Below are 9,569 nucleotides of genomic sequence, written 5' to 3' on the forward strand. Positions count from 1 at the left end.
CTGAGCTAATGAAGGCTCAGGAAACCTTTGAAAATTTGACTTTTCCACAAAATTCTAATATTTTGATAGTGGATTTTTTTGTGCTGTAAACCAGATTAAAACAGAAAAATGCCATGCCGTTTGTGTGAATGGAACTTCAAATAAACTTGATTGTCCCATTTTCTAAACTGCATGCTCAATTAAACATGGTACAGATGCAATTAAACAATCATGGCTTGCTGAATAAACACCAACTCAAGTGCTCCTTTGGTTCAATTATTTTTTATTATTTCACATCATGTTTTTTTGTTTTGCAAGACAACATTGAGCAGATTTGGAGTGTTTAAGGCATTATCTGTGTGCATTCACAACTGCTCTTTAGAGTCACAGTAACTTCGTGATTGAGAGGATCTACACAAAGCAGACAGTTGTACTCTAGTCTGGAAAGCTAATATGAAGCATCAATCATCAAAACAGAGGAAAAAAATGGTCCTAAAAGACAAACAACTTCAGCATTTTTGATATTTTTGGTATGTAAACGTAGGGGAGTGTTGAGTACGCCACCCCTCGGCTTTTCCTTCTTTTTGGACGCCTTTCAGAGGAGCTTAGTGGCATTTGTTGGCCTTATCAAAGAGCACCTTCAGCTGCTCCTGGCTGGTGGCCTCCTTCTGTTGCATCAGGTCAGCATGGCCTTTGGTGACACCCCAACCATCAGGTTTGGCCATCGAGGGGCAGAAAGGACGGCCGGAAGCAGGCTTCAGCTTTTCCCAGTAGTCGCGACGAGCCCTACAGAGAAGACCAGTTATATTTTTGCCAAACTGAATGGATTTAAAAAAAAAAATTGGGGGAAAAATCTCTACCTTGCTCTGACCCAAGGCTTCGTGTGCATCCCCAGGCCGCTGCCCCAAACGCCATGCTTGTCTGACCCTGCAGGCAGGAAACCCCTCTCGGCTGCCAGCTCCTCGGACAGAGCACGGATGTGATAGGGCTCAAAGCCACAGCAGCCTCCGATGTAACGAATGCCGACGTCGTAGGCTTCCCTGGCGTATCTCTGCATGTCCCATCTGGTCAGAATCCTCGGCTCCAGACCTTCAAGAAAAAGCACATTTGAGCGTATAATTTCCTCTGCTAAATGTTAATCTGCAGCAGATTTCAGTGTTTACGTACTGAAGGGGAACTCAGGCAGATCGATGAAGCCTTGGCAGTTGCAGTCAGGAGTGTGGTAAGCCAGAGGCTGGCACATGTAGTGAGCCTTCAGGCCGGCTTTCTCCACTCCCTCCTTCATCATCTTTACGGTCTTCACACAGGTCGCAGGGTCAAAGTGGCAGTTAATGCCAACAATCTGAGCACCTAAAGAGAGAAAATGAAAACTTTTAAATCTGGAAAAAAACTACACCGCAGGTTTGAGATGCCTCAATTGATCTGAAACCAATTATAATCTAAGTTTTTAGTAAAGACGTGATTGATAGACAGGAATTCATGGTCCTGGTCACCATCACCTATAGTTAACTCTGAACCAGTCATATAAAGTCCAAGAATCCTCTCAGAGAGCTTCCAACTCAGCTTAAAAGTTATTTAAAACATCAAAAGACTTGTGTGCTTCTTTATCAGGTAACACTGCCACCTGTAGGCAGCTGTAGTGAACTACAAAGCTGCTTGGATGAAAGTATTAATGTAACTAGAATGGCCGTCAGAGGCGGCAGACCCACACCTAAGCAGCGCCACCGAGGAACTCACGCTCCCATTGATTACTATGGTGTTCAAAATTTCGAAGTCCAAGAAAAATCGAACGGGTGCTAAAATTTACCTTCAAAATTTGAAAGAAATAATCAAGAAACTATCTCAAGCCCGTTACAGACTGGGAGCTTGTTTTGCTGCTTGCTTGTGTCACATGTGTCAGCTCCGGCTCCTGTTGGTGAGGCTTTCACAAAGGGCGCGAGTTTGCTGGTGTCAGCCACATCTCCCTGCTCTCAAAGCCCTGTCCTTCATAAGTTTTACCTGAATAAACCCCCCCTACAAGCTCCTTGATTCAGTGTATAGAGAAAGTGTGTCGGTATCTATTCAAAACAAAAGCATCTTATACAAGTGAAAGGAGTTTCTCTACAGACATGCTAAACCAGCCTTTTAATTTGAAAAGCACAAACCAGAAAAATACTAAGGCTATAGTGTTTAACTTTCCTGTGACTTTCCAAGGCATTCTACTAGTGAGGAGACAGAAAGTTTCACTTATAGTAGATCTTTAGAGAACAACTTTATAAAACAGACACATTTAAGCTTGTGGTCTTCCTCAGGGTTATCAAGAAACACATTGTAAACATATTCTATGTGCATATGTGCCATAAAAATGTAAATATGGCTCTCCAGTTATCATTTTCCTGTCTAATATGCGCGGAAAAAAAGAAGCGAGACTTCGAATCTCTGAACTCCCTGCACCTGAGCTGGGCGTATTTGGCGCACAAGACGCGGCACACATGCAGACAGTCTGAATGCCCTGACTCGTTAATATGCAATCAAACTGAAAATCTCAACGTGCGTGTCACACTCCCAGTCTGAAACGGGCTTAAAACTTGCATGGGAATTATGGAAGAGGGACTCACTTTAATTTAGTGGATTTATAGACAAAATTACCAAAAATTACCCAAAAATGACTTATGAAGAAAGTTTATGAAATTATGAATGAAGGCATTCAGAAATTACCTATACGTTTCTTTATTATTCTGGATTGACTCACTTAAATTTAGTAGGCCAAAATAAATACATTGCCTGAGGATTATCAAGCAGCTTTTATAGAAAACTCTAAGAAATGACTTTGTGAAACACCACCCAATTACAGAGATATTACGAGGAATTATTTTAGAATAAATACATTACTAGGTAAATACTTATTACCACATTCCCTAGTAATTACTGTTACATTAAGTAATTACTTCCCTTTTCTTGAGAAATTAGAGGATTAAATTTACCATAAAATTACTGTGCAGTTACTCTCAAATTACTTGGTAATTGGAGCCCACAAATATAAAGTGCTACCAAAATATTATTTTGGTAGCACTACTGTAAAAACTTCAAGTCTTGTATTTTAAGCTACTTAATATCTGTATGTTCTGAGTTGAGAAATACACTCTTCAAAACCACTAATCAGTATTAGCCAAAAAAAAAAAACTGCTGCAGTGTTTGGACCACTAGAGGGCAGCAAAGTTATGTTTACAAATCCCACGACTGCTCGCCACAGTAGAAGCGCTTTTACCTTCTGTCACTCCAGCTGGAGGAGTTTGGTGTAGTTTGATATGCTTTTTAAAAATTCCTGTAGTACTTCAAACAGTGCAGGTGGGGAAAAGGATGTTTCATGTTTGAAGCTTTATCTATACAAGGTTCACAACCCCCCAAAAATGCAATAGAGAAATTCGAAAACACCAAAATGTATTCCTTTTTAAATAAAAAATACAATCTTAGGCTTATTTCACTAAAACACCAGGATTTGGCCTTAAATGGCAAAGTATTGTCTATGTGTCCGCACCATGCTGCATTTACATTATAAGGATCATGTGAAAGCATTTCATTGGTTTTAAGAATGTTTATGCGTTACATGAAAATCAGATTTCCCCTGACCATTGCACCTCCTTTCATTCTCTAAAGAGGGAACACTTAAATGCAAAGCCAAGTAGTACTCTAAATTTAACAGTTACTGATTCAGAAAACTTTTTTACTACCGTCATTTAAGTGCTTGAAAAAGTTTGACTGAACAGCTTGTTGCTGGATTGCCATGTTATACTTAATTTTCAGCAAGTTGTTCCCAAATTTCCTGGTAACTGCAGGGAATTTCAACAGATGATTGCCATGCCTGTATTCTGCCAAAAGTTGGAAATGTTTAAACTCTCCTCAGTGACTCTTTTGCAGAGTCAGACCTTAGACTGTACGTTCTTAATATTTAAACTAGAATCACAAGACCAGAGGTCCTTAGGATGTTTGACTGAGCTTGAACCGTCACATCTGTCAGTGATGGGCTCGTCTGTAGGCTGAACCTTCATCTTCCATTCAGGCTAATGATCTCTGCTGATGAAGCTGAAGGGCAGCACTGTAAGAAGCCTACACACCCAGATTTATCCTGACATTTCCTACCAGCTTTCACGAGTTTGACGGCACATTCTCCAGGGCTGACACCGTTCAAGTCTCCTTCAGGTCCGATGCACAGAGTCGCAGCCACAGGCAATTTGGTGTCCTTCAGGATTTGGACTGCCCATTCTGCCTCTTCAACGTGCTCAAAGTACTGCAGGGAGGCAAAACAAAACATGTGAATGTGAGAACAGAATCTGAATCTTTAAGCTGCAATGCTCAAGTTTTAAGATTTACATTATGAACAGGAAAACCCAGCTGGTAGTTACAGATTGAATACTGAAGTTCCATTTTCTGTTAGGCCACAATCTGAATATATATAATAATGCACCAGACATGATGACGGCCTGAAGTGATCAACTTTCCCTGCTCAACGTTTTTTTCCTGCAAGTAGAAAAAGGTCTAAACCTTGGTGTAGTAACTGCTCAGGAGGCAGCAAATAAAGAACAGCATTAACATAGCTGAATTTTTAGCAGCTTTAAGGCCATAAATGTCCCTTTGGAGCAGTAAGAGCCAGAAAAAGATCACATGACCTATCAAATTATATGTTCAGAGATGGATCTACACATTTCAAAACAGTTGAACCTTTATCCATCTTATTCGTTTTTCCTTCCAATTTCCCTCAATATCCATTTCCACTGCTTTCATGGCTTTAATTTACGCTTACACTTTTAGACTACTTGGCTTTTTCAGTTTATAACACTTATGGCTTTTATTTACGTTAATGTTCTTTCACTGTAGCTCACATGAACTTATCTTTCGTCTTAGTTCATGTTCTTAAGTTCACATGCTGTTTGGGTATTTTTTAAATTTTGGTTATTTTGCTGAGTCATTTTCCTTTGTATGGAATCTTTTTGCAATAGTAAAGTCCTTTTAAAAAGAGAAACCCTGCATGTTAAGACATGTTGACTACACACGTCTTGTGGGCATGTTGCATACAGAAACACCAGGTTTCTACTTTGAAGTTAAAGTTGAGAATTCATATGCTGGGTGCCTTTTTTGTGCATTGCACCTTAGGTTTTAATGCCATCTGGCTGCATTGTTCATCTCTATCTAGATCACAACAATTTCTTCTTTGCTAAAACTATACTCCGGTTTAAAATTAAAAAGGTCTTCATTATTATACTCTATAACGGGGAGGACAATGCAGCCTTCATACTTCAAACCTTTTCATTTTAGACCAGAGTGCAGTTTTAGTGAAGACAATAAGAAAGAAGTGACTGTAATTTAGATCCAGGCAAGTACAGTCCAAAAGATGTGGGGAAAAAAATACAATGCAGCCAGATTAAGTCACTACCCAGGGTGCATTGCAAAAAAATGGTACCCTACATGAGCATCCCTTTTTCTGTTTCCAAAATTGACAACTCTAGTGTTTCCCTGTACAATATACATAGAGAAGAAATGCTACTCTAGTGAGGTCAATATTTTTAAAGGTGCAGTGTGTATAATCTAACTGCTAGGTTCTAGATTGCATTGCTCACTTCTTATGATAACTGTAGCATTCAGTGGTATTAAGAAAAATATGCATTTGTTATTTGGTTCTTTCTGTGGTACAAAAATCCAAGATGGTGGCGTCCACAGAGGGGATCCTCCCTGCGTATGAATGAAGGCTTATTTCAAGTTAAATATAAAAATAATTTTATATTTTCAGGGAGATGAAACCCTAATTTAGACATGAGTACTTCTAAAGATTACATTTCATTTTTACCAAGTTTTTTTCTGCTGGATGCAACTGAGCTAAATATTTCACACTGCACCTTTAAAGTCTTGGTTCTCAACTTGTGGGTCACAGAGACATCTTTAGTGGGTTGCCTGGAAAAACAATGTGAATTTGAGGTTCTCTTTTAAAGTGAAGTCTGTATCCGTTTCATCACGTTTTTGTCCAAACTTTGCATTAAAAAATAGTTTGATAAAATATTAAAATGTTTGGGTTGTCAAAGGTTGGTTGGGAGTTGGTGATGGGTTCTGATGCTAGGTCAGATGAGATCAAAGGATTTATTTTTGAACTTTTTATGCCTTTATGGTGGATTAAGACCATGTGTAGAGTCAGATAGGGCACAACCCAACAAACAGGACATCTGTGTCCCATCAAAATCCTAAAAAAAAAATCCTTAAAAAAAAAAAAAAAAAAAAAAAAAAAAGTTCAAGGCATCTGTTATCTAAAAGGTAAACTTGTTGTGCAGACAGGAGTTTCAGCATTCCCAAGACAGAACAAAAAAATTGCAAAACTGATGAACAAGTCAGGACAAAGATGAAATGCATGTTTTATAAAGTATTTCATCAGATTGTGTTCTGAAATGTTAATCTGTTTCTCTTTTAATCTTTGCAATGCTGAAACTCCTTTCTGCTCAAGTTTAACTTTTTAGGTACTAACAGAGATACCTTGAAGATTTTTTAAGATGTTTAACCATCCTTTTAAATCTACTACAGTGCATGCCAAATTTGCTTGCTGCTTCCCTTTATTGGCCATTAAAAGATTTTTGGATTTTATGCCTTTATGGTAGAGAAAGACCAGGGAAGATTCAGATAGGGCAGGATGTCTGTGTTCCATCAAAGCCCTGTTATAAAAAAATCTGCTTTATTTTTATTTTAACTTTATTTTCCAGCATGTCAAGGTTGCTTGTATTTGCTGCCCGTCAGTGGTTATTTGAAAGATTTTTTTTTTTGACTTTTTAAACCTTATTTTAGTAAAGGAAGTGTCCAAACTTTCTTCCACATATGGACACTTTCATATTCCTAGCCATGAAGATTTTAAACTTAGTAAGAGTAATCCAATGTAAGGGTAAAATAGGAGGCAATAATCAATTTCAATCAGGTTTCAGACAGCCCTGTTTGGCCGTGGCAACCACTGGCTTTGCCCATGAAATGTTACTGATGCTGCCATAATCCATCAGGATGTTATCAATCAAGAGCTCTTCTTGTCAAAATGTTTGTTTACAGAACAAACACGTTAGCACTGCATTGTGCTGAAACTAAACAATACAATATAGTTAAGCACAAGCTTCATGTTTTAACGTGGGCCACATTTAGTTTCATTGCTAGAATTTACTGCAGGTCAATCAAAACTGGGCTGCATTTGGCCCCTAGACCATAGTTTGGACACCCCTGATATTTGCACCCAACATTTCAAATTCACTTGTCATCTCAAACCATTTCCATCATGTCCAGGTGCTTTCAATCAGCTTTAAATGGGATAAACCAAACCTCTTAACATACAAAATGCTACTTCTCTGTAAAAACATGCTCTACCTCATTTGCTTGAACAGTGAATTTAATTTAAAAAGGTTAGGATGACACCCAGTGATGCACTTTTGCCATTGGCCAGATATTAAACAGAATCTAGTGATTGATTGTGCCCAAATTTCTAGCCGATTTGTGCTTTGATTAAATTTGTCTTAGTCAAAATAGCTCATCAGTCCCATATTTTTGTTCCTTGGCTGAAACAGCTACATAACTGAAAAATCAGAGTACCTGCATGCAGTTATTTGCATCTACAGTCTGTCTTGAGGGGCTTGATTAAGTCCAAGACTAGCTTCAGCATGGACTTAGAGTGAGGGAAAGCCTGATTCACAAATTTGGAGGATGAAAATTTATGGTGCAATTGGTTCTAGTCTACTCAGTTTGGGGGTTTTAACTAAACTTAAGCCTTCTTGGATTTGCTTGGCACAGGTTGAACATCATTAAATCTTGTCAGCAGGTGTTTCCCTCCTTTAAATTTTTAGGTTTCATGCCAAACTTAGCAGCAGCTTGGAGACAAAGGGGAACAATGCAGGTTTTTCTACATACCTCTGCAATCAAGAAGTCCACCTTTTTATTGACAAAGACATCAAGCTGCTTCTTGAAGATGGCCTTGACATCATCCTCGCTCTTGCAGCTGAGGTAAGAGGGGGTCTGAGAGACTCCACCGGCCACCAGAGCATCTCCCTCATTGGCCACCTCTCTAGCCAGGTCACAGGCAGCTTCATTTATCTCCTTACCCTGAAGTTTAAAGACAAAAACAGTAGTAGTAGATCAAGAGCTCTGTTCCCGTGCCTTTCTGCAAGCTCTGGAGTCATGCCAACACTGCTGCCAAGCTGCCATCTCCTCAGCATGAGGCCTGAGAGCAGCTGCAGACACATTACCAGCTTTACTCTACTCACAGTGAATGTCTGACGGTTGCCTCTGTTCTCCAGTTTGTCATCGCTGGCGTAGAAAGTGAAAGTCTGCATGACATTTGCGCCAGCTCTCAGGAACTCCCTGTGCAGCTGTCGCACTGAAACGCAAAGATTCATAAGAGTCAGAAATCTTCACAACTGCATTTGCAGGTTTCAACACTCATAATTGGTTAATGCATGCAGAACGGAGCAAAAAGTACCTGCTTCAGGGTGCTCTGCTGCAGCCTCAGGTGTCCATGGTCCTGCCTTGACGTAGCCTCTCTTTTCAAGGGCGAAGACAAAGCCTCCGTCTCCGATGACGATCTCTCCAGCATCCAGACGCTCCAATATACCCTACATGGAATTAAAAGCGTGCAACAATGCGCTTAGTTCCTACTTCTACAAGTTTCAAGTCTGCAAGCTACTTCCTTCTCCCCTGCAACAAGTTAAACGTAGCAGTTTACACAGTCGTCTCCCAGTCTAGCCAGCGGGCGTCATTTACCTTCTTTGCTCCACCTGGTGCCATGATGATTTAGTTGCAGTAGTGACCTGCCCTCTCCTCTCAGCTAGAGTCTCTCTGAGTTTGGAAAGGACTTTCTGCAGGCATCCATGCTGCATTTATAATCAGAGAGAGGGGCGCGGTGCTCCTGATGTCACTCCAAGAAGCGCCTGCCCACCAAAACAAGCCATCCTGCTTTTTACCACTCCCTTTTGGAAAGTTTGCTCAAGAAAACGTACTGTTTGTGCAAACTGCTGCACCTTCTAATAAAGTGTTACCCGTGACATTTTACTGAGTAAATGTGTGCATGGACTTAGCGTTTTAATGTGTGAGAACAGGATGATTATTGTTGGGTGAACTTTGAGAATCTGACTTATGCAGACTATCAGGTTTTGCATGCTGAAACTTGGATGCTATTTTTTGAACACATAAAGCCAATCTAGCTTTGGTGGAGCTGGTGTTGACAAATGAAGAGCAGGCCTTCATTTAAACAGTCCTGGTCTCCAGGGATCTACTTAATCATAAATTACTTGATATGAAGACATTTTTGGGCCTTTTTGAAGGGCTTAGACGTTGCTGTTGGGGACAGATATCTTTCCTAGGAATTTTTGGATCATCAAACTCTCTTCTGATGCTTTTTTATTCACTCTTGGGCCCTCATTTGTATTTCAAATCCACTTCTTAATCAGTGAAAGTGATTTCACACTCATGCCTCATAGTTGATCCACACCCAGAACGACTATGGCTTGGCCCCATGACACCTCTTAGCCCTACCCAGACATGCAGTACTCAGGCAAACCCACAGAATGGGCCCTCTGCAGTTGATAATATCAGTGTATGTTGGA

The 9,569-nt window shown here is 40.0% G+C and overlaps 1 protein-coding gene across 1 annotated transcript; it reads right to left on the minus strand.

The window, feature by feature from the left end:
* Positions 1-245: 245 nt before the first annotated feature.
* On the minus strand, positions 246-8,884 carry bhmt (betaine-homocysteine methyltransferase). The gene is made up of 8 exons (XM_041811795.1): positions 8,728-8,884; positions 8,447-8,579; positions 8,232-8,344; positions 7,879-8,070; positions 4,099-4,246; positions 1,147-1,329; positions 840-1,068; positions 246-765 (listed from the first exon to the last, which is right to left on the minus strand). Exons 1-8 carry the CDS (start codon positions 8,749-8,751, stop codon positions 585-587), a joined length of 1,203 nt encoding a protein of 400 aa, XP_041667729.1. The 5' UTR covers positions 8,752-8,884; the 3' UTR covers positions 246-584.
* Positions 8,885-9,569: the final 685 nt, after the last annotated feature.

This window comes from Cheilinus undulatus, linkage group 17 (assembly GCF_018320785.1).
Source record: "Cheilinus undulatus linkage group 17, ASM1832078v1, whole genome shotgun sequence".
Classification (NCBI taxonomy): domain Eukaryota; kingdom Metazoa; phylum Chordata; class Actinopteri; order Labriformes; family Labridae; genus Cheilinus; species Cheilinus undulatus.

What these genes read in the sequence shown, in the direction of transcription:
- bhmt (XM_041811795.1), bottom strand. Translation starts at nt 8,751, where the DNA reads ATGGCACCAGGTGGAGCAAAGAAG. An exon ending in AGCAGAGCACCCTGAAGCAG is followed by an intron (nt 8,345 to 8,446) that starts GTACTTTTTGCT and finishes TTTGCGTTTCAG; the next exon opens with TGCGACAGCTGCACAGGGAG. An exon ending in AAGCCTTGGGTCAGAGCAAG is followed by an intron (nt 766 to 839) that starts GTAGAGATTTTT and finishes TCTTCTCTGTAG; the next exon opens with GGCTCGTCGCGACTACTGGG.